Here is a 24,262-nt window from a genome sequence, read left to right as displayed (position 1 = left end):
CGAATGGTGGATCGGGATGTGGAAGTATGCGTCCTGAAGGTCTAGGGACGCCATCCAGTCCCCTTGCCGCAGTGCTGCAAGGACTGAAGCAGACGTTTCCCCCCCCCCATGCTGAACTTCTGTTGTTCGACGAATTTGTTCAGCGCACTTACGTCCAGTACCGGTCTCCATCCCCCCGAGGCTTTTGCTACAAGAAACAAGCGATTGTAAAACCCCGGGGAGTTGCAATCCAGCACTAGCTCTATTGCTCTTTTGTCCCACATCTGTTCCACCATCTGACGAAGAGTATCCATCAGAACAGGGTCCTGTATCGGCGGACAATTCCCTCGGTGATGTTGTCAAGGGAGGAATGTCCTTGAATGGGATGCGATACCCCTTCTTGATAATCGACATCGTCCAAGGATTCGCTCCTATGTCTTCCCAGGCTTTCGCAAACGAATGTAACCTGGCTCCTACGGGTGTCTGGAGGACAGAATTCTCACTTCCCTTTCTTAAAGGGACGGAAGGAAGACCTGCCCCTCTTTTCGGTTGACTTCCTTCTGGCGATCGATCTAGTTGGAAGACCTCCTCGAAAGGGCTGCTGCTGAGCTGGGCGAGTCACTTTCTTTTCCTCACTAGCCACAGGCCTATTCTTCCTTGAGGATTGTCTAAGGAGATCCTGGGTGGCCTTTTCAGTGAGAGAATGCGCGATATCCTTCACCAACTGCGAGGGAAAAAGGTGTTCAGAGAGAGGCGCAAACAATAAGGCGGCTCTCTGCGAAGGAGAGACGGCCTTCGTGAGGAAAGCACTGTGAACCGCTCTCTTCTTTAAAACTCCTGCACCAAAGAGGGAGCATACCTCAGCCGATCCATCCTGAACCGCCTTATCAATGCAGGCGAGGATGCTATTTAGGGTTTCTGGGTCGAGTTGTTCCTTTTCCTGCGATTTCTTGGCCAGAACCCCAAGGGACCAATCTAAGAAGTTAAAAACTTCTAAAGTGTGGAAAAAGTCCCTTGAGGAGGTGGTCCCGTTTCCGAAAGCCCCCATGTTAACCTTCGCTGCATTCAAAAGCGTGCCTTCTCGACGAATCCACCAAACTCGAGAAGTCTGATTCAGCTGAAACGGACAGAGACAATCCCATATTCTCTCCCGTTTCGTACCAAATGCCTCTCCTCCCTGTAAGTTTAGCGGGAGGCATACAAAAGACCGTCCTTCCTAACTCCTTCTTCTTCTTGAACCAGGAGTCAAGAGATTGAAGAGCCCTCCTCATAGAAATAGCAGGCTTCATTTTAAGGAAGGAGGAAGACTTGTGTGTTTTCGTGCTCGAAAACAGAGAGCGTGGAGAAGGGGGAGCAGCTGGCGTCAAAGTCTCTCCATATTCCTCCAATAGAAGGGACGAAAGAACTTTATAATTAGAAGATCCTTCCTTCATTTCGTCTTCCGAGGCATCTTCTGGGTGATAGGCTCGGAAGGAGAAGGCTCCCTTCTTTCTTCTGACTCTTCTCTTACTCTCTTACGAGTGTCAGGCTCTTCATACGAGGAATGCGCCTGGTGTACAGCAGGAGTATCTCGCCTGGGAGGAGAACGTGTTTGGAATACTCCTGGCGCTCGCCTCGAATACTCCTGGCTTCTAGTAGGCGCATCTTGTTCAAAATACTCCTGGCGCGTGGGAGGAGTATTAAGTCCGAATACTCCTGGCGCCTGGGAGGAGTAATACAAGCTTCGGAATACTCCTGGCGCCTGGGAGGGAGTATTAAGTCCAGAGTACTCCTGGCGCCTGGGAGGAGTATAAGCTTCAGAATACTGGCGCCACCTGGGAGGAGTATCTAGGCCCGATGGATCCTGTGCGCACCCCTGGTAGGAGCACGTCGTTCCAAATACTCCTGATCCTTAGAATGCGCCTGATGTTTAGTAGGAGTATTGATCCCGGTAGGCGCTTTCCGTCTCACAAGCGCTCTACTCCTAACAGGATCTTCCTCTTCCGCTAACTCTTGGCGCTTGATTGAAGATCTTGAATGTTTGTACTGGCTCTTTGCGCCTACTCGGAGCCTGGCTCCTGGTTGGCGCCCTACTCTTGACAGGAGTAACTTCCTTTCTTACTTCTCTCCTGTCTAACGCATTGCTCCCCCCAGAGATGGCCGCCTGAGCGACAACTCCCCTGAAGGGTGCGTCGCGCCCGACAGGAGATCGGTATTTAGATCTTTTAATAGGAAGCCTATCATCCTTCTTCCGAGTAGGCTCCTTATAAAGAGTTCCTACTAACGAGGCTAATTGCTCTTGCATATTCATTAGTATTCTCCTGGTTGAAGAGTCTTTCGAATCAGGAGAGGGAGATCTGGAAGGCGCTCTAGGATCCCTTCCAGACCCCGAGTCTGAATGTATTCTCGCCTTCTTTATTACCGAAGGCGCTCCTTCTTCAGAGAAGCGCTCGGGACTCGAATTGAGTTCATGCTCTTTCATATTTCTCTTCAGCGGACGGGAAAGTTTGGACTCCTTCCATCCTCTTCTCGGAGAAGGCGGAACTAGACGAAGAAAAGCACTCTCGAAGGACGCTTTTCCTATACGGTCCTTGGCATTATTTGATATGCTCGATTCTGCGCCAAAGAGGGACGCCTGATCGTTGGGGATTCTCCACAACCCCCGTACGGCTTTCGACATCCTTCTCCTCCGGGCCAGGAGCTTGGAAGAGGTCTAGGCCTGGGAGCGTCGCAGAGACGACCAAAGACCCCCGCCCACCCCCCCCCCCATACACTGGGGACACTATCACTAGCGAAACCACATTCACTTTCCTTACCTTCCAATGCTGCGACTTTTTCTTGCATTTTCTGAAGGGAAGCTCTAAGTTCTGCTATTTCCGAAGCAGAACTAGAGGGATTAGCAATTTGTGAACGGGCTGAAACAGAATTGTCATGATTATCAGCGGAAGAAGGTATAGAAACTAGATAGTAAATCATGAGAAGCAGACATTCTGCGGGTTTATAAGCGCCTTCCTCTCTCTATCTTTCTCTAAAACTTCTTCAAGTAAGAAGTTAGATTCTTCCACTCTTGTGCACTCAATTTCTCACACTCGTCACACGTATTCTCAATCGAGCATTCAGCCATTCTACACCCACTACAAGTAGTGTGAGGATCTACCGAAGCTTTCGGAATCCTCACCTTACAGCCCTCATTCACACACACTCTGAAACTAACACTAGAGTCAGACATATTCAAGAATTCCAAAAACCAAGTCCAAAAAACAGTCCACGATAGCGAATGCCAAACAACGATCCAAGTACGTCACCAAATATCAGCGAGAGATGATCAAAAGCTTGCGAAAAAACGAATTCTAGTCAGGAGGAAGTAACAACAATGTTGATACCGCCGGCGACAGAGAGAATCTGATTAGAAAACGGGAATAGTTCCTAGTCCTGCCACCCAGAGCAGGGCGGTAGATCACCTGACCTACCTGTAGCGAGTGCCGCGAAATTTGAAATTCTGTCGGGAACGACGGAGTCTATAGCTATGTATATATCTGACAGGTAAGTTGAATGTATGAAACCATAGGTTCTCGGACAGGAGCTGCTGCAGAGACACACCCGGAGTCAGCCTGGCTAACTCGGGTTCACCTGCTTTGGGCGGATCGGGTCCTCGGATGGCACGTAAAAACGCCGCTGTCGCAGCAGAGGAGGTGGAAGCAGCTTGCTCGACCTGCCAGACTTGAGAGAACCGTCTTGTCCGGAGACAAGCGATTCTACCTGGTCCAGCACTGAGTCTGCAAGCTCGGAACGCGGCAAACCCACCGTCGGTCTGGGTTCCCTCTTCGGGCCCCAGAACGACTCGAGCCGGGACGTGGGCTCGGATGGTGGGAGCGGCGATCCTTCCGCGAGGTTATTGTGCTGACGAATCAGCGCAATAACCTCGGCAAAGTTCCTCTGGATCTCAGGGGTGACTGCGTCCTGCGGAGTTCGGACCATCCAGTCCCTCAAACAGGAGCATTCTCCCGAGACCCTCCTCCCTCGAGGGAGGAACAGCGACAGACCCCTCTCGGTCTCCTCCAACCACCTGTGCGTACGACCTGGCTGGTCCGAGAACCGTGCCTGGTACGTATGACGACGTGGTGGGATCCTGAGGGGCGCACCCCTCACGATCACTCCTCAATACCTCGCCCCTCCCGGTGTAACCCGAGGAGGTTGAAGGTATGGGAGAGGCAGACCTGACGCTCCCTCCTCGCTCGCTGGTAGAACCAGTGGGCTTGGAAGGACTGCAGGGAGATCGTCAACCCGCGGTGGCGATCGAGCTGCCAGACCTAGCCGAAGCCGTCTCGCTGTGGAGAACGGCTGGACCGAGAACAGCGGCCCCGGTCTCAGTGTGTCAGAGGAGCGTGGTGCTGGTCGCCGTACCCGATCGCTCTCTGTGAGAGTGACGGTCAGGCGACCGGCGAGCTCCACTGTCACGGTTGAGAGACCGGTGCGTATCCTCACGGCACGTCACGTCGCTGGTACCAGCCGTGGCTGGTGCCGGCGAACGCGGGGGGACCTCTTCCCCGCCTCAGCCCGTGGCCGGTCATGGACCGTCACTCCGCCCGGTGGCCAGCTGCTCGCCGCGAGAGCGAGAGCTGGTCTGGTGAGAGTCGCGTGAGCGGCTGTCACCAGTCTTCCGCTCCGTGCCGTGAACCTGACGCTGAGCTGGCTCAGAGGTCTGGTTCCTAGCTGCACGGTCGCTGTTAGGCGACCGTACACTCGGTACCTCTCGCGAACGAGAGGCCGAGACGGATCCTGCTGCCGTGGCCGAACCACTAACAGCAGGTGAGGAAGTGCCGGTGTTAGCCGGCACTCCTCTGGTCCCCGTAGTCTTCTTCCTTGCAGGAAGAAGAGACCCCCCGTCTCAACAGAGCGAGACGGGCCCTTAGAAGTTCCCGAAGGAGACTTCTTAGGGGGGGGGGGGAGGCGACCTTCTTCTTCTTAGGCGGGGGAGCCTTCGAAGAAGAAGGGGAAGAGGCGGCAGACGACGACGACGACGAAGAAGACGATGAAGACGACGACGACACTTCCTCCTCCTCTTCTTCTTCTTCGTCAACCTCCTCAGGACGATGTCAGATCTGTCATCCAGAGCGGAGCCGGGGCTGCTGTTGCCGAAGCAACAGGGCCCGGACGCACCTGTCCGAACAGATCAGCATCGGGAGCAGCGGAGCCAGGAACAGGAACAACGTCAGCAGGTGCAGGCATCACAGGAACAGCAGTAGAGACGGCAGGAGCAGGTACAGGAACGGCAGCAGTGGTCATCAACGTCACGTCCGTGAACAGCGGCTGGGCAGGTACGGCAGGTACGGCAGGCTGTGCAGGCGGTCCAGTTGGACGGACCAGCGGCACAGACATCCTTGGTACTGGTGGGGAGGTCCAGGGGCGGGGAGCTCTTCGGGCACATGAAGTCCGGTCGCGGCAGCACGGCAAACCCAGGTGGCGGCATCACACTCCCCCGTGGTACGGCGACTGGCCCCTGCACCGATGTAGTTGGTGTTACAGAGACCGCGTGCGGGGTGTACACCAGGTGAGGAGGTGAAGCGTAGCCAGGTGTTGTAAGGGTCGTGGTGGTGGTCGTAACCGTCGCATGCGTGACCGCCACGGAGCCAGCGAGATGGTAGAGCAGCCCCTGGACACTCGGCACGCCCTGCAACCCCAACGATGCCCACACCTGTCCGAGGTCGTCCTTCGCGGCAACCGCACCTGAGGAAGCAAAAGTCGGGTGGATTAGCAGTCCTCTACCCGCTCGCGCGAAGACAAACGGATAGAGGACCCAGAGTACAAACTCGACGTCAGGGTACCTAGCGCCCTCCTCCACACTCGACAAGTCGGGGGTGAGGAGAAGGACCTAGAAACCCCCCCCGAAGGGGAAGGCGCCAAACGTGGGAGCTGAGCGGGCGGCAGAAAGAAGACGAAGTGTCCGTAACCAAAGGAGTCGCGGGAGAGCTTTCCGACGACTCCTTTGCAGGCCTTCGCTTCTTCCTGCCCTCATACAAAGTCCACTGCGCCTCCGACCAATTATTACACACTTCACAGGGCTCGGCTCGGGTGCATTCGCGCCCCCGACACCGAGCGCACAAAATATGTGGGTCAATTTCCGGGAATGAGCGGAACTTTCCGCATTTACGCCCTTCGGTACCCGGCATAGTCTCCGTGGGGTAGCGAGGCGAGGAGATTCCATGATTGACCAATAAATCACAATTAAATGAATAAAGAGAAATGATTGTACTTACAATGATTCTTTCATACACAAACACAACCATATACTCAAGGAAAGCAAACGACGAGAAGCGGGCGAGAGCGTCGAACACACAGTCTACTCGCTGTGAGGCCGAAAGCAAAAGTGGTTTGTTTACCTCCCAGTCGCGCGCGCGCCTGTCGGACAAGCAGTTAACTACCGAACCCCTTGTTCGAAAGCTTACGACCTATCCAGCTGCCGCTAGTACCTTCCTATTGTAAAAGGACCGAAGGTTTTTGTATGCCGTGTCGAACAAATAATATTTACCGATAGGGTAAATGACCGAGCCAATGAGCATCAGTCAAGAATTGTGGCCCATCCAGGCAACACACCAAGACCTCTACTCTTCTCTCAAAGTAAGAGTTTTCTCCTAAATCAAAATACGAAGGCACAATTTTTGATTAAGCAGAAATTAATGAAGGTCTAGCCATGCACAGCGCTCACTTACTGCCATGATGCTCTTGAAATGTTTACTTAAAACACCTTAAATGTAGACGATTGACACCATCTCCATGTTTGCCGAGTTACTTGAGCAAACAAACTGCCCATTTCCTGTGCTAAATCTGCAAAACATTTATACCCATAGATGCTGGTACAGTTTCCTTACAATGATGGTAAACGATGATACCATTCGAGATGTGGCTGGGAGCAACCTAGCAAATTTTCAGGGGTGCCAGTGTGCTAGATACCTAGTACTACTTATTTTTGTAAGATTAAAGTTCAAGATTTTGAATACTTTGAATACTTAGAATGAGAATTTACAAAATTCCAATACTTATGATATCTTATTCCAATTACAATTTGATCTTTCATAATTCATTTATAAATTCTGTTTGCCATAGCGTTCGTGGGCCATGCCGTTGTGGTGGCATCACAAGCTTAAAAAAACAAGCGGGCAAAAGCCTCCCCAACATAATCTTAATCAATCTGGCTACCAAACTGACCCTCAGTACCACTTTCCTCTTTACACTACTGAATACATGCAGGACAATTGACCTACCTGCACAGAAAAAAACAAACAAAACAAAAAACAAACAAACAAACATACACAAGTACTCAACCAACTCCAGATACTCTGGCCTATGCTGTGCTGTCTGCGGTCAAGGTCACAGAGATACCAACAACAACAAAAACATCAACCAAGAACCACAACCCAACAACACAACACCCAAGGACTGAAACCCCACAACTCAACAACAAACAGGAATACAACCACAACTCAACAACACAGCAAACAAACAACAAGGAACTCAACAACACAATAACAAACAAGGAATACAACCACAACAAAAGACCACTGCACAAACAATCACAAACACGGAAAAACAACACAAAAAGGCAACACACACCCACTAACAACACCAAGGAATCACAACAGCTCACCAACAACCACCCTCAACTCACAACCACAGCAACTAACATATAACTCAACAGAAACTCACAAGCACAACAAACCTAACAATACAGGCACAACAACTCCAAAGCAAACAATATCAAACTCAACAATAAATCAATAGCAAATCAACAAAACACAAAACTCAACTGACTTTCAATGCCTTTAACACTTCACAGACCGCTGCCGACACTACCGATCATCACCGATTCTGACTAAAGACTTACTCAAAAAACACAGAACTCTAACCATAACTCCAACAGCACCACCAGACAACACAGAACTCACCAACAGCCAATTCAATTGATAACTATCCATCCAGCAATTACGCCCTCTCTCTCTCTCTCACACAGAAATTGTCAAATGGAACTCCATAACTCCTCCCCCGTTACATCTGACAACGTCTCCTTACACTCGCAACACCCACACTAAACAGCCTTCTGCAACACCCACGGATACTCGGACACAGGACCCCTGGATCTTGTTGAGGGTCCTCATACACACTCTCAGTTACACTGACATCCACTTCTCTCAGACCACTTCCAGTCAGACTCCCATTACCATCTCCCTCACTACTGTCCTCCCAAATCCCACTCACTATCTCATCTACCCCTTCTAACTCTTGTCCTAATATCTCTCGTAACTCTGCCACCAAATCATTTACCTCATTTACACTCCTGCCAAACTCCCAAAGAGACTCATTCATACTGCCAACCACATCCTTACCACCTCATTCTCTTCCTGGTGAAACTTCACTAAACCCTGACAATTCAAACCCACACATGCTATATGTATCATTTCTCCCCTCAAAGTCATCCATATTACATGCCTTTTCCACCATTTTTACCCTAAAACTAACCCCTCTATCATGCAGCTCACGTTTCTCCCTTTCATTCCCTTCCTTACCTTCTTCCACTTTCTTCCATACTCAACCAACACCAACTGCCGATCTTCCAGACCCATTTGCTCACTGACACTCAGCTCACATTTATTCACTCCAAACAACTCACTCATCACATTCTCCCGAACACACTGTCACATACTAGAGGACCTACCCAACTGAATCCCCTTTTCACCTAGTTTCCCGAATGCCCAGCCTGACTCATCCTCTTTTGCCTACACACACTCGCCACCATGTGACCTTCCATTCCACATTCAACACATTTCGCAAGCTGTTCTTTACACATCCTAGCACAATGCCCTTTCTTCCCGCAGTTGCTGCAAACCACATTCATTCAGGTACCCCGACATCCACTACCTATGTGCCCTACCTGTCTACACATGTAACATTTAATATCCCTATCTTTCTTACACTCGCTCACTAAATGCCCCATTTTGCCCACACCCGAAACATGCCCCTAACGCCCACCAACATCCATTCTTCTTGTGTCCTGGCTTACCACATCTGTAACACTGCTGCTCTCACTCACAACCAACTGACCCTACTCTTCCAACACTCGCACTCCTATCTCTTTTAGGGCTAACTACACTCAAGTTACTTGCTCTAACGCTCCTATCAACCATTCGCCTCGGCCGTTCTAAAACTTCCTCCCTATAGCTCTTAAACTCTGGTATGACCTCAGCTACTTCATTCCTAACACTAACACTTCTACTCTCTTTCATACACCTATCTAACTCGTAATCCTCTACTGTATTTCTAAAATGTCATTCCACGTTAACCTTACATTCGTCCATCGCATTTTCTCCTTACGTTTTAGATTTACAAACTCGTATATGCTCTCTGGTACAGTCGCCAACAGCTTTTCCACTAACTCCTTACACTCATTTATCCCTTCCCCAAACTTTTTCCTGGCTAATGTTTCTAACCTGCACACATACATCGACAACGACTCACCAACATTCATTCTTGCCTCTTCAAAATCATGCTTTCTCCTATATCTAACGCTACTCTTTATCCTCTTGGCCTGTTCTAAAATCCTGGCTTTCACTCTCATGTGGCACATTCCCTACACTCATCATTACCCCATACCTATTCAACAAAAATCCTGTCAAAAACCTACCCAACTCTCTTGTTATCCCCATACATACTTAGCCGCACAATACTTCCTCATATTCCTTAAAAAAAGTCCCCTTTGTCCCTACTAACATATTCCTCGTATCGTGCACATCAGGGTACCTCTCTCATATACTCTGCCTTTCGTACTTCCTGCTCTCTCTCACTCTCACTTTCGTTACTTCCATTCTGACCCTTCTTTCCCTCTTCCGAATACGTACAAAGCCCACTTCCATACTCACGTCCATACTCTTGGCTACGCTCTTCTTACCCTTCTTCTTTCTACCAACCTGTTTCCACTCACCGCTATCTGAATCACACTCAGCCCTTTCTCCAATGTATTCAGTCCTAGTCTCATCCTGTCCGTCACCCTTACTGACCTTCTTTCCCTTAGTCTTCTTCTTTTCCCCAGCCCCCTTCTTATTCTTGTCCTCAGGTTTTTCCTTATCCTGTGTCTTCTCCTTCTTTCCTTTACTTATCACAACCAAATCACCATCGTCACCCACACTCTCAAACACCTGTTCTTTCACTTTCTTAATCACTTCTGGCCCATCACAAGACCCAGTAGGCCTACCTCCTACTGCTCCCTCTCTCATAAACCCCTTCATCATCTCTTGCACTGCATTCATTATTACCCCGAATTTTTCTTTCCTTTTCTCAACCATTCTCTCTTCCGCTCCTTTCACCTCTTCTTTCATTTCCACTTTCGCGCTCCTTAGCATTCTTCTCATTTCCTCTAACTGGCTCTTCACCTCCTCACACTCTACCCTTAACCTCTCATTCTCCACTTCCAACCTCTCCTTAGCTTCCCTCGCCAACCACAAGCTGCCACACCAACAGTCCCTGTTCAGGCGCCAAAAAATAATGTGACGGGATCACAAGCTTAAAAAAACAAGCGGGCAAAATCCCGCCCACATAAACTTAATCAATCTGGCTGCCAAACTCACCCTCAGTCACACTTTCCTCTTTGCACTACTGAATACACGCAGGACAATTGACCTACCTACACACACACACACACACACAAAAAACACATGTACTCACCCAACCCAACTCCAGATACTCTGGCCTAAGCTGTCTTGTCTGGCGGTCGAGGTCAAGGAGATACCAACAATAACTGAGACAACAACTAAGAACCAAAACCCAACAACACAACAACAAACAAGTAATACAACCACAACACAGCAAACAAACAACAAGGAACTCAACCACAACAGCAAACATGGAATACAACCACAACAAAAGACCACTGCACAAACAATCACCAACACAAAAAATAACAAAAAAGGCAACACACACCCACTAACAACACCAAGGAATCACAACAGCTCACCAACAACCCTCAACAACTCAACAGAAACTCACAAGCACAACAAACCTAACAACAAAGGCACAAAACTTCAAAGCAAACAATATCAAACCCAACAATAACATAGTATTAACAAAACACAAAACTTAAAAACACAGAACTCTAACGATAACTCCAAACTCCAACAGCACCACCAGGGAACCCAGAAGTCACCAACAGCCAATTCAATCGCTAACTATCCATCCAGCAATTATGCTCTCTCTCTCACAGACGTCAAATGCAACTCCATAACTCCTCCATACCATCAAAGGTTATGTGATCACCTGGGCCTGGGTCACACAACAAAGATTTATTGCCATAAGAAATTAAAAGGGCCAAATTTAAATTGACCATAAAATCATTAATAGCATAGGGAAGTTAGCATTATGACCCATATAAAATGATCAAGAAAATAAGTATTTATATAATGTTATATAAAATACGAATATACTGAGTAGTTGTCATTTAATTTTTTGCATAATCAACAAGTATTTTTTTACATACTAATTTTTTCAATCAAAATATATGGGTCTCAATGTTAACTCTATTGACAATTTTCTGGCAGTTTCAAAGTCAGCCCCATTAATTTCTAATGGAGCGAAAACACACGTGTCCGGAGTGGTGGTGATTGCATCACACTTCAGGACTCTAGTCCCAGCATGCAATCATTGAAATATACTATATCTACTTCAACCATAATTATCAAAAATAAAAAAGTAAAATAGTAATACGGACTTAAAACAATGAAAAGTGCTAGCAACAAAATACTAAATTTTTTTCATAAACAATTCAGTAAGGCATCATCTGCTCATGGATGTTTTTGGCAGCCAGATACACAATAAGGCTGAAAAATTGTTCCTGCCATGGTTTCGCTGCAAACAAACTCTCGGGTATTTCAAGTGGAATTTGGAGTGAATTAAGAACAAAATGTGTATAATTACAATCAAATTAGGGTAAAAAACCGCATGGTACAGGGGTGGACCATGTACGATCAATGTGTACAACCCCTAGAAAAGTACATTATAACGCGTCCTGACACCGGAGTAGAGGTCTTTAGCTCCGTTTCTCACCAACAAGAAGTCGCGTCTGATGCCCATCTCCATGTCAGGACGCGTTATAATGTACTTTTCTTGGGGTTGTACACATTGATCGTACATGGTCCACCCCTGTACCATGCAGTTTTTTACCCTAGCACTGTGGAGTTTCAGTTGTGATGTCAGTAAGGATAAAACCACTAATTACAAAGTAAAAATTAATTTCAGTTCAAACTATGGCCCCGGGAATAAGAAGTTTCAAACTTTCACTAATATAGGCAACAAAATGTTGTTTTATTGTGCTGATTACAACTGCAATCTCGAGTAAGATCAATAAGTGTTTCACATATACACTAACATTGATCAAATGAGTGCTGGGAAGGCTGGGAAAGATGGTGGCTCAGCTGCGCTTACGAACGGCACCTCACGCTGGTGCTGCCATATTGGATTTCAAAACTGCCTTGAAAACATATTTTACAAAGACCTCACATGCTTATTTTAGTTTGTATGGCGCTTTCATATATCACATTAGGTTGACGAAACTTCAATCTTTTGAATGGTATGCTTAAAAGATGTAATTGTATTCTTGTTTCACCAATTAAATATCAAGTGAATAAGGCTGACCCATGCGATGATGATGGATCCACTGCGGTGTTTCCCACTAAGTAAAAATTTGAAAGCATCATGGAGGTAAGTTTGCACCGCGCATGGCTAGAATTTCATTGTTTAACCAGAAATTAGCCTATGGCATTAGCTAGCTATTTTTCGACTTGAAAGAAAACACTTCCTTCGAGAGGAAAGTAGAAGTCTCAATCTGTTGTTTTCACACTGGTTGGGTTGTGACTTTCGTCTAAATTTGGATACTGGAAGTGCTAAAGTTATTTTTTGGAAAAGAGTCTGCCTGTCTGCACAGCGATGCATTACCCGGTAAATCTAGGGTACTTATCCACAGCGGCCTAGATTATGGCAGTTGCGGTTTTTCTATGCAGTTTTACCTACTGAACAAGAATTTTAAGTAATATTTATTCGGACGACTGTAATTAAACCCCCAGTGGCCAGTACCATACGTACACGGCGAAATACATTGGACGGCCCCCAATCCGTAGTGGATGTCGTATCCGCGGTTACATTCCTTTGCAGTCCGTGCGGACTGCTAATACCCATTACCCTATCGGGAAGAACGCCTCGGAGTTGCACTAGGATATGAATCAATTGTTAGGAAAAAGGTGGAAAGTAAGATGGAAGAAAGATAATATGAAAGGAGGTAGAATACTAAAAGGAATGAAAGTACAGCTAGTTGCAGCTAGGTTCCGAAAGGACGCTGCAAAGGAGGTAGCCTAGTGTAAAAGAAACGAAAGGGTTGCAGCTGGGGTCCAATGGGACGCTGCAAAGAACCTTAGGTAATGCCTACATTGCACCGCATGAGGTGCAATGACGGCGATACCCCCCAAACGGGATTAGTAAATTATTACATGTGCGTCTGGCCGACTCACCAGGTCCATTGGACGACTTCAGAGACAAGAACACCTTCAGCTTCTTCAGGGCCCTGTCTCGCACCTTCTTTTCATTGTCGGCGAGACGTTGAGCGAACAGCACTTCCTGTAGACTGCCTCTTACGTTAGGTAAAGATGATGACGTTCCAGAAGTCATGGCTGGTAGTTTTAGTTTCAAGTTATTTTGAGGAAATCTACAACGGTTACCGGTCTTGTTTACGTTGTCAGACCCACATGCTGGCTGACTTCTAGTTCAGGTGCTGCAAGGGAATGCTTCTTCTTCTTCGGCTGGATTCTCGTAGGACGGCTCAGTCGTAACTTACTTCAAGGAGAGGAAACAGAAAACTTGAAGCTAGATGAAGAGAGGTGCAACGAAATATTCACAAAAGAACTTAACCTTAATAAAGATGAATGGAATATTAAAGGTGTAGTAAGGTTAGGTAGGCCACGACTGCAACAAGGTCAAAACAATGAGGCGATAGGCAGATCAAGGCCCAGACCACTTCTAGTGAAACTCAGCCATGAGAGGGAAAAGTGGAACATATTAAAAAGTTCCAGACTGCTAAGGAATGCAAAGAAGGATATTTACAAAAAAATATCTATAGTTCCAGACATGACTGCTAAAGAAAGAGAAAAAGATAGCATATTAAGATCCGAATTAAAGAAAAAGCAGGATAACAAAGAGGAAGGATGGTTCATAAGTAAGGGAGAGCTGAAGAGAAGAGAAAACTTTCAGACGACTAGAATGCTCTAAAAAGGAAGTCCAGAGGAATATAGATAGAAACAAAAGAATTGTTAGAAGTGTAAATGAGTTAGAGGTAGGAAAATGTAAAGTAGATAGAATTGTAAATAATTTAGAGATAGGGAGTAATAATATTTTTAGGAGTGTAAATAAATTAGATTTAGGAGAAAATAGAATATCTAGTAGTAATGTTAAGAGCTCTGAGGGAGGAAGTAGAAGGGAAATTAGTTTAGGGCAGGTAGGTGTAGGAGGTAACTTTAGTAACAATCTTAGACTATTAGACCTAGAAGAAAAAAGTGGTTTGCAAAAGATAGATAAAGGGTTAGATGGTAGAAGCAATTTTGTAAATAGAGAAAGCGAAAAAATGGGGAGCAAGACAGAAGATATATCAAGAAATCTTGAAATAAAGCTTATAAACACCCAAGGACTGACAAAAGCAAAAATAATCGAGCTAGTGGAGATAACAAAAGAAAACACAATTTTGTGCATAACAGAAACACACCTTAAACAGCAAAAATTACTATTCCCAACAAGCATCAGAGTGGTAGACTCAATGAGAGATGAAGACGACACCAAAGGAGGAGGCCTATTAATAATGTACAGAACCAAAGGAGAGATCCAGATAGAAAAAGAAAAGTCGGAACACAAAGACATTCTTATAGTAAAGGTTAATTATAGAACAACAATATTCAACATAATTCTGGTCTATATGTCAACTAGTGATAAAGAAAGAAATAAACGAATAATAAGCGCCTTACATGTAGCCATAGAAAAATCCACAGACCTGCCTATGATAGTCCTTGGGGATTTCAATGGGCATTTAGGTTTCCTAAGGACACAAGAACTTGACCAAAATGGAAAATATGTTATGGACTTGATGGAAAAATATGATTTAACGCTATTAAATGGAGATCCCAGCTGCAAAGGAGAGATAACCTGGAGTAGAGGAGATCAGAACAGTGCCATAGACTTTGCCCTAGTCAACCAAAATATGTATAAAAAATATGAATGTATGGAGATAGACGAGGGAAAATATGAATATGATCTATCAGACCATCACTTCATAAAGGTCCAATTCAAATGAACACTAAAGTAAGGAAAACATTCAGAAATGAAACAAAAGAAATCAAATATTTGAAAGTTACAGAAGAGTCTACCAGGAAATACCTTGAATATATAGAGTATAAAGTAAGCCAACAAGACAGAAAAGGAGATCTAACCCAGTTGGAAGAAACAATGAGTGAAGCAAAAACAAATAACTTAGAGGAGATAATCAAAAGAAGGTTAAAGACAGAAAAGCAAGAAGAAATAGAACCAGTATGGGTCACCAAAGAAACAAAGAAAGAAATAAGCCAAAGAAAGGTATATAACAAATTAAAAAGGAAAGCCACAAGTATAGAAGAAAGAAGATACTATGAAGAAGCATATCTTAAACAAAAACAAAAAGTACAAATAATAATAAAGAAAGCATATGAAGAATATGAAGAAAAAATTAGAAATGAGATAATGAATGATAAAAACAGACACAGGAAAATCTGGGAATATATAGACATGCTGAGAGGAAAGACCACATCAGAAAAAGAATGGATAAGAATATTCGATGAAAATAAGCAAGAGATGAAGGACGAAACCCTAGGGAAAGAGCTGGTAAAATTCTGGGAAACAATATACCAAAAAGAAGAAAACAAAATAGGAGAGATATGGAATGAAAGCAAGAAAGAACAGTACAAACATGACATGGAAGCAATAGTGAAAAGATTAGGACAGCAGATGAAATGCCATATATCTTTAAGAGAACATATGCATGGAGTGTATGACCCAACAGAGACAGAGATTAGACCCATGGAAGAAATCAACATAACAGAAGAAGATGTAAAAAATCAACTTGAGAAAATGAAGACAAAAAAAGCACCAGGACCAGATGGAATGAAGCCAGTACTGTTCAAATTACTCTTACAAAGTAACAACCTTCAAAAAGAATTGGCAGAATGTTTAAATGAAATACTGAAGGGCAGGAAAACGCAGAAAAGCTGGTTTAAGTAAAAAACAACACTTACGCCCAAAAAACAAAACCCCACAGTCAAAGATCTAAGGCCAATTGCTCTAACAAATGCATCATATAAAATCTTCATGGGGATCCTGAGAACCAAAATAGAAAAACATATTAGAAATATAGGAAAAATGAATGAACTGCAATCAGGCTTTACCGCACAAAGGAGAGGAATCGATAATTTATATATCTTACAATACTGCATACAAGAAACTTACAGAAGAAAGGACCCATTATTTGTAGTATCAATAGACTTCCAAAAAGCATTTGACTCAGTTAATAGGAAAAAGCTCATTGAGGTCAAGATGAATACAGGCTACATGCAGAAGTAATAAATACAGTTGCAAAGATATATACAAATGATGTAACAAGCCTATGCCTTAACAATATAGAACAAAAAGAACTAAATGTAACTAATGGAATAAGACAGGGATGCAATGGCTCAACCATATTCTTTCTATTAATAACGTACCTGATAATAGAAAAATTAGAAAATACAACAGAAGGTTTCAGAAATGAAGTAATAAGGATAGTGGCACTACTATATGCAGACGACGGGTTAATACTAGGGCACACACTAGAAGAAATAACAAAATCAATAAAAACCCTTATGGAAATCGCAGGTGAATGTGGCCTAAACATAAACAAGGACAAGAGTAACATACTAATATATAACGACTGGTACAGTATCGATGATGTGGAGAATATGGAGCACATAGAAGGAATAAAAATAGTTAAGAATATTAAATACCTAGGAGTAACAATCAACAACATGAAAGACTGCTTCAGAGAACAGATAAAAAGGGCCCAAATTAAAGCAAAGCAGATGGCAAAAATGGCTAATGCAGTCATCAATAAAAGCTGTAGCAGGGTAAAATAGGAAAATTGTACTGGAAAGGACTAGCGATGCCTGCATTCATGTTATGCAATGGAAGTCATGAACTTGACAGGAAAACAATAAATGAATTGCAGAAGATAGATAATAAAGTATACATAGCAATATTGAAAGCGCCAAGTTACACAGCAAGTTGTGCGTTAAGATCTGAAATAGGGGCCTCTTCCTGCCAATCTAGAGATATGAAGAATAAATTTTTTCTTTTATACCTGAAACATACACTGAAGAATGGTTGGAAATAGGTCTCCTATATGAGATAACAATGGATCAGTATGAAAAAAAAAAAAAACCCTGGATAATGCAAGTAAAAGAGTATATGAAAGAACTAAACATAAACTTAAGTAAAATTGAAGCAGTTAAAGACAAACAGTTAAGAGAAATAATAAACAATTGGGACAGAAAAATATGGCAGAAAGAAATGAATGAAAAGTCAACATTAAGAATCTACAGAAAATATAAAGAAAACATAAGAGAAGAAATCTGGTATGATAACACTGAAAAAACAATGCTGATCAGTAGGGCCAGACTAGGTATACTAGGATTAAATGATAGAAATAGGATAAAAGGAGAAGATACAAAATGTTTATACTGTGAGGAACAAAATGAAAATTTAGAACATTTCTTACTTTACTGTCCAGCATACAATGAAATAAGAAATAGATATAGCTTTATGCAGCAACCATATCAAGAAAATAAAGAGGAATTAGTAGCAAATATAATCTTATTGGTAGTACTGATGAGGGAGGAAGTGGAGAATAGGAAAGATTTTATAAAAGAAATGTGGTATTTCAGAGAGAAGAAGCTCAAGCAAACACAAACAAAGGAGGAATAAAAGAAGCAAGGGAGCCGTTTCAAAGGTATATCCCACCCACTACTACTACTACTACTACTACTACTACTACTACTACTACTACTACTACTACTGACCCTCTTCGGCATAGATCTACCAAAATATGAAACTACTTTGCATTCTGCAAATAAGAGTATCTGAAAGAATTCAACACAAACTTAAGTAAAACCGAATCAATTAAGGGTAAGCAGTTCAAAGTAATGATAAATCTACCCGGTGGTAGGGGTGTACTACAACCGTATGCCTTGCAGTCGTACTTTTTAAGTAAAAGGTAGGTCCACCATCAATAACTGTGGGGGCGGGGAGGGGGGGAGCATGGACAAGAGAAATGAATGACAACAAAACCTTCAAAATCTCGTAGATACTTTATTTAAGGAAAGAAAAAGAGAAGAAACCTGGTGTGATAACACTGGAAAAAGGATGCAGCGTATAGTGAAATTAGAAGTAGATGTTCATTAATTTTGTGCAGCAGCCACATGAAGAAAATACAGAAGAATTGTCAGCTAAGATGCTTCTTATTGCAGATCTATAGAAGGAAGACAATGAAAATGGAAAGGATATATGGTATTACAGAGACAATACAGGGCTGTACCTAGAATTTTTATAGGGGGGGTCGTTTTTCCCAAAACTGGACCTTTTCTTCCACAAATCACAAATGTCGTTGCATATATAGACAGTACATACAAGATGAAATACTTGAAAATGTTATTTTAGTTATATTAAGAAGGAAAATTTAGTACCTATGCGGTCTATGCCCTCCTACCCGATTAGATATTATTCAATGTTACTGGCTTTGGTTGACAGAATTATACTTATAATGTTGAAAGTTTGCACTGAAATTCAAGATTATTTCTTCAGTTTTATTGATTAATTTATTTATTATGTTAACAATAACATGCATGTTACTTTATTTGTTGTTATGTTATATACTTTGACCTAACAAAAAACAATAATTATTTATTACTTTGTAAGTACAGTTCCATGAAAAGGATAGTCACAGAAAATATGGACTTCCAGAAATTTTTTTTTTTTTTTGAAGGGCCGTCATTCGACCCCCCGCCCACCCCTCGGTACAGGCCTGCAATAAACGTAAACAAAACAAACACAAAGGAGAAATATGAATTCATAATAGTAAAAGGTGAACAACTCATCTTTTTACAGCTACAAGACTCTACAATCATGATATCTATTTTGAAACTAAATCTAGTGATTAAATAAGTGTGAGGCAAATCTGATTTCTTCTCATCTTTAATTTTTCCTGTAAATTCCTTCGCCTTTAATGCCTTATGTTTATAGTTATTTGAGTATACATTATATCCATAATTATTTCCATTGCAAGTTGTGAATCTGGTAGATAGAATGAAAATTGAGCTTCGATCTCGATGTGGTAGGTACGTCAGAAAATTATTTCTATAAAACACCTTAACCATGTGTTACACACACACACACACATATATATATATATATATATATATATATATATATATATATATATATATACAGTAGTACCTCGAGATACGAAAGGCTCAACTTATGAAAAATCCAAGTTACGAAAGCCAATACGAAAAATTTTACTGCTCTACATACGAAAAGTTTTCAAGATACGAAAGGTTGTTGCTATAAAGTCCCGAGATTTGCCCAGACCACCGAGAACAATTTTAAAACTCCCGCGCCGCCAACTGAGTAAACTCGCCACCATCCTCCCGCTCTCCCATTGGTTCCTGATGCTAGTCACCCCATAAGGTCCTGCTCTCCTATTGGTCAGCATCTACCCCTTGTGCTTTAAGTATTCTATTGGTAAAAGGTTGCTGTAAATTGAAAAACTTAGTATTCATGCAATACATTTAATAAAAAAAAGAACATTAGATAAAGATAGAATAAAGAATAGAAATGAATGGTTATTATACTGTTTGGTAGTTTCAGTACTTGAAGAGAGATAATGAAAATTTATGGCTTACTGTGTAAAAGTGATTGCTTGGCGATCGTTCGATACTCGTAAGTGCTGGATGTAAACAGACGTTTGGAAGCTTTTTTTTGTTTGTTTATTATAGTTAATGGTTACTTAATAATTATTTGAAATGAGTACATGCAATACATTTAATTAAAAAAAATGTGAATTAGATATCATAAAATATAAAATAAATCAGACTGCCAACAAATACGCATTTTTTAGAATTCTTCTTCTGTTTTATTATTACGTTAGGTAGGTATACGTATTGCGTATGTTTCATTATAGCTGTCAGTAACTCGGTATCTCCGTTAGGTAAAGATAGAATAAAGAATAGAAATGAATGGTTATTATACTGTTTGGTGGTTTCATTAGTTGAAGAGAGATACTAATGACAATTTATGGCTTACTGTGTGCTAGGAAAAATGATTGCTTGGCGCTCGTTCGATACTCGTAAGACGGGTAAGAGCTGAGAATGTAAACAATCGATTGGAAGGTTTGTTTTTTTGTTTGTTTGTGTATTATAGTTAATGATTAATTAATAATTATTTGAAATGAGTACATACTGATTATTTATACATTTTATTGGCATATTCTAAGCTTTTAGCTCTTAGGTTTAGATGTCAGAATCATAGACTAGGCTACAGTAGCAACCGGTAACATAGGCTAGGCTTATTGCTAAGGGACATATGCTAAAGTCCTAATATATGCAGTAAAAATGGGGTTGAACATTACATGCAGTTGAATATTACTCAAGTATGTACAGTATTTTGCCTTTTGGAGTCATAGTTCTTTTTCCGTCGTAACCCTAGAACATGTGTTTTAGGCCTGGAAATATAATTTACTGGGGTGTTTTTGGAGGGCTTGGAACGGATTAGCCATTTTACATGTAAAATGTGTTCCAAGATACGAAAAACTCTTGATACAAAGGCCGTCTCAGAACGGATTAATTTCGTATCTCGAGGTACCACTGTATATGGTAACTATGCGTGACAATTACAGATCTCTCCCTCTCCAAGAAGAAGAAGAAGAAGAAGACTATAGTGTTAATTTGACTTCAGTTATTGTAAATGAAGTCAATATATCCCATGACATATCAATTGTTTAATTATAAGCATGACAAAATTCTTTTCTTCTTTCTCTTTCATTCTGATCTAGCTGATTATTACTGCACGAGGACGTGGACCAAAAAAAGAAAAAAAAAATGGTATTCAGTACTCATTGACCGTGTAATATGTCAGAATATATAAATTTAACTTTTTTTTTTATTACAGCTACAGGTTTGGTAAGAAGAAGAAGATCTGTAGAAAGTAAAGATGATATAAAAGAAGAAAAACATTAGAAAACATAGCTATGGATTGGTGTAATGTACAATTTATGATCAATTAGACCTTTTTCATGTCCACTGAAGACACACGTCTTTCCCTGCTTACATATTACTCTGCTTTCAGAACAAAATTATTATGAACCAAACTCATTTAACAGGGGAAAATTAGCTCTAAATTCTAAACGAAAAAAAAACAAGAAACATCAGCAGCATAACGCATTCCACCAGTAAAGTCAGGTAAGTGGGAACCCTTACAATTGAATTAACGAATCTATAATATCGGCTAAGCTAACAAAACCCTCAATGACAAAAGTATCTCTTGCCCGTTGCCGTGAGCAGGATTCGAACCTGGGTTATTGCGGCCACAACGCAATGTACTAACCACTATACGATCACGGCCACCGAAGGCTTGACGAAGAGAGAGTCGCAAAAGCATAAAAGGAAAATGGATTTAAAATTCGGTCACAGAAAACGAAAATGATTGTTGATAGGATAAACAGTTCTATTCTTTTTAGTGTCTATATTTGTTCATTTTTTCTTTCCTTCCCCCTGTTTACTGTATTTTTGGTCTTTAATTCAATTATTTGCTGAAATTTTTCCATTACATTCTACTATCACCTTCTGCATATTCTGCTATTGATGAAAAATAATGTGAAACTCATTTATCAAAATTTCGGCTGACTCTGATACCACTACCCTATAGGTATGCTATTTTCGCGGAATAAATACCTACTATAGCAAATTTACTTGAATTAATCAAACACAAGACTGCTCTAGAACGTACCAGAAAGTTTAACCTAAAATATAAAGATACCCAAAAATAAGTTAACAAGACAGGCGTCATCCGTCATGGAATATTGTTTGTTTCTGTCAGTATTCAATGGAGATCAGTTCAACTATTTTATATATATATATATATATATATATATATATATATATATATATATAGTTACTTATTTATCTACCTAGGTTATGCGACAGTTGCGAACTTTAGTGTCACCCCCTTTACTAATCTTTTCCACCATTCATTTAACGGCTTTAGAATTCCCGGTGTTTCTCTTTCTATCCTGAATAATCTGAACTGTTCCTAAGAAAACTAGAAATGTTATCGTTAATTTTCGGATATTGTCATGACTTGTTAAAACTTCCACCATTCCACTAAAGCTGGTTTCATTTGTCATGAACTTTTGCTTAATTTAATAGTAGCCTATGTACATTGGAATAAATATATTTTTTTGTTGCACAAATTGTTTCCTATTGGTATGAGGTGTTGTTGTTAGCCATGGGACCCTTTCCTCAATAGCCGTAACCCACCGGAGTCTATTAACCCTTAAACGCCGACTGGACGTATTTTACGTCGACATTTTTGTCTCTCGGGTGCCGACTGGACGTATTTTACGTCGACATACAAAAGTTTTTTTAAAAATTCGCGGAAAAATACTTTTAGGCCTACCAGCCGAAAACTCTTGAATCATCACGCGCCTTGGGGGATGCTGGGAGTTCACGGATCAAGGTGTTGTTTTGTTTACAATCGTTACGCAGGCGCGCAAGCGCGAATTTCTTTCTTGCCGCACTAAAAAGTATCTGTGACACATCTCTGAAATTATTTCCGTCACTTTGACATAATTTTTTTTACCATTTTAAATTAGCCGTTACATAGAGTATTATATATGAAAATGTGCGCATTTTTATGTAGAATACAACAAAAAAATACTCATGATTGTAGCTTTTATCAGTTTTAAGATATTTTCATATAATAACGATAAGTGCCAAAATTTCAACCCTTCGGTCAACTTTGACTCTACCGAAATGGTCGAAAAACGCAATTTGTAAGCTAAACTCTTATATTTTAGTAATATTCAATCATTTAACTTAATTTTGCAACTAATTGGAAGTGTCTAGCACAATATTTCGATTTATGGTGAATTTATGAAAAAAACTTTTTCCTTACGTCCGCGCGGTAACTCTTCCGAAAATAATCATACATGCGATTGTGGTAATGTTTGCACCATTTTAAATTAGCCGTTACATAAAGTTTTATATATGAAAATGTGCGCAATTTCATGCACAATACAACTAAAAACAACCCATGGTTGTAGCTTATATCAATTTTGAAATATTTTCATATAAAAAATGATGTGACAAATTTTCAACCTTCGGTCAATTTTGACTCTACCGAAATGGTCGAAAAACGCAATTGTAAGCTAAAACGCCTATATTCTAGTAATATTCAAGCATTTACCTTCATTTTGCAACAAATTGGAAGTCTCTAGCACAATATTTCGATTTATGGTGAATTTATGAAAAAAATAACATTTTCTTTACGTCAGCGTCGGTAACTCTTCCGAAAAAATCATACGTGCGATTGTGGTAATGTTTGCACCATTTTAAATTAGCCGTTACATAACGTTTTATATATGAAAATGTGCGCAATTTCATGTATAATACAACAATAAATAGTTGAAGGTTGTAGCTATTCTCATTTTCGAAATATTTGCATATAAATCACGATAAATAGAAAAAAAAACCACGTTCGGTCAAATTTGACTCTACCGAAATGTCGAAAAACGCAATTGTAAGATAAAAAACTCTTACAGTCTAGTAATATCAGTCATTTATCTTCATCGTGAAACAAATTCGAAGTCTCTAGCACAATATTTAAATTATGGTGAATTTTTAAAAAAAAACTTTCCTTCCCTCCGCGCGCGGATTCTCCGCCACAAATCTCCGAAATGCGTAAGTCCCATTCTCGGAATATTTGCTCCGTTTCATATTAGGCATTTCATAGAGTTTTATATATGAAAATGTGCGCAATTTCATGTAAAATAAAACGAAAAATATTTGAAAGTTGTAGCTTTTCTTATTTCCGAAATAATTGCATATAAAAAAAATATATATAAAAATTCGACATTCGGTCAACTTTAGCTCGTCAGATATGGTCGAAAACT

General features: G+C 41.6%; 1 protein-coding gene and 1 non-coding gene across 2 annotated transcripts in view; both read right to left on the bottom strand.

Moving 5' to 3' along the window:
* The window catches only part of LOC135195786 (ribosomal RNA processing protein 1 homolog B-like), a 152,478-nt gene extending 138,663 nt beyond the window's left edge, over positions 1-13,815 (bottom strand). The window contains 1 exon segment of the mRNA XM_064222257.1: positions 13,503-13,815. Within this exon segment, the coding sequence (XP_064078327.1) occupies positions 13,503-13,659 (157 nt within the window). The 5' untranslated portion in view covers positions 13,660-13,815.
* Positions 13,816-21,641: 7,826 nt separating this feature from the next.
* Trnah-gug (transfer RNA histidin (anticodon GUG)) lies at positions 21,642-21,713 on the bottom strand. Its single transcript has one exon. It is a non-coding gene; the product is annotated as a tRNA-His (tRNA).
* Positions 21,714-24,262: the final 2,549 nt, after the last annotated feature.

This window comes from Macrobrachium nipponense, chromosome 16 (assembly GCF_015104395.2).
Source record: "Macrobrachium nipponense isolate FS-2020 chromosome 16, ASM1510439v2, whole genome shotgun sequence".
In the NCBI taxonomy this organism is placed as follows: Eukaryota; Metazoa; Arthropoda; class Malacostraca; order Decapoda; family Palaemonidae; genus Macrobrachium; species Macrobrachium nipponense.
The sequence above is the reverse complement of the archived record's forward strand: the minus strand, read 5'-3'. Positions and strand labels throughout refer to the sequence as shown.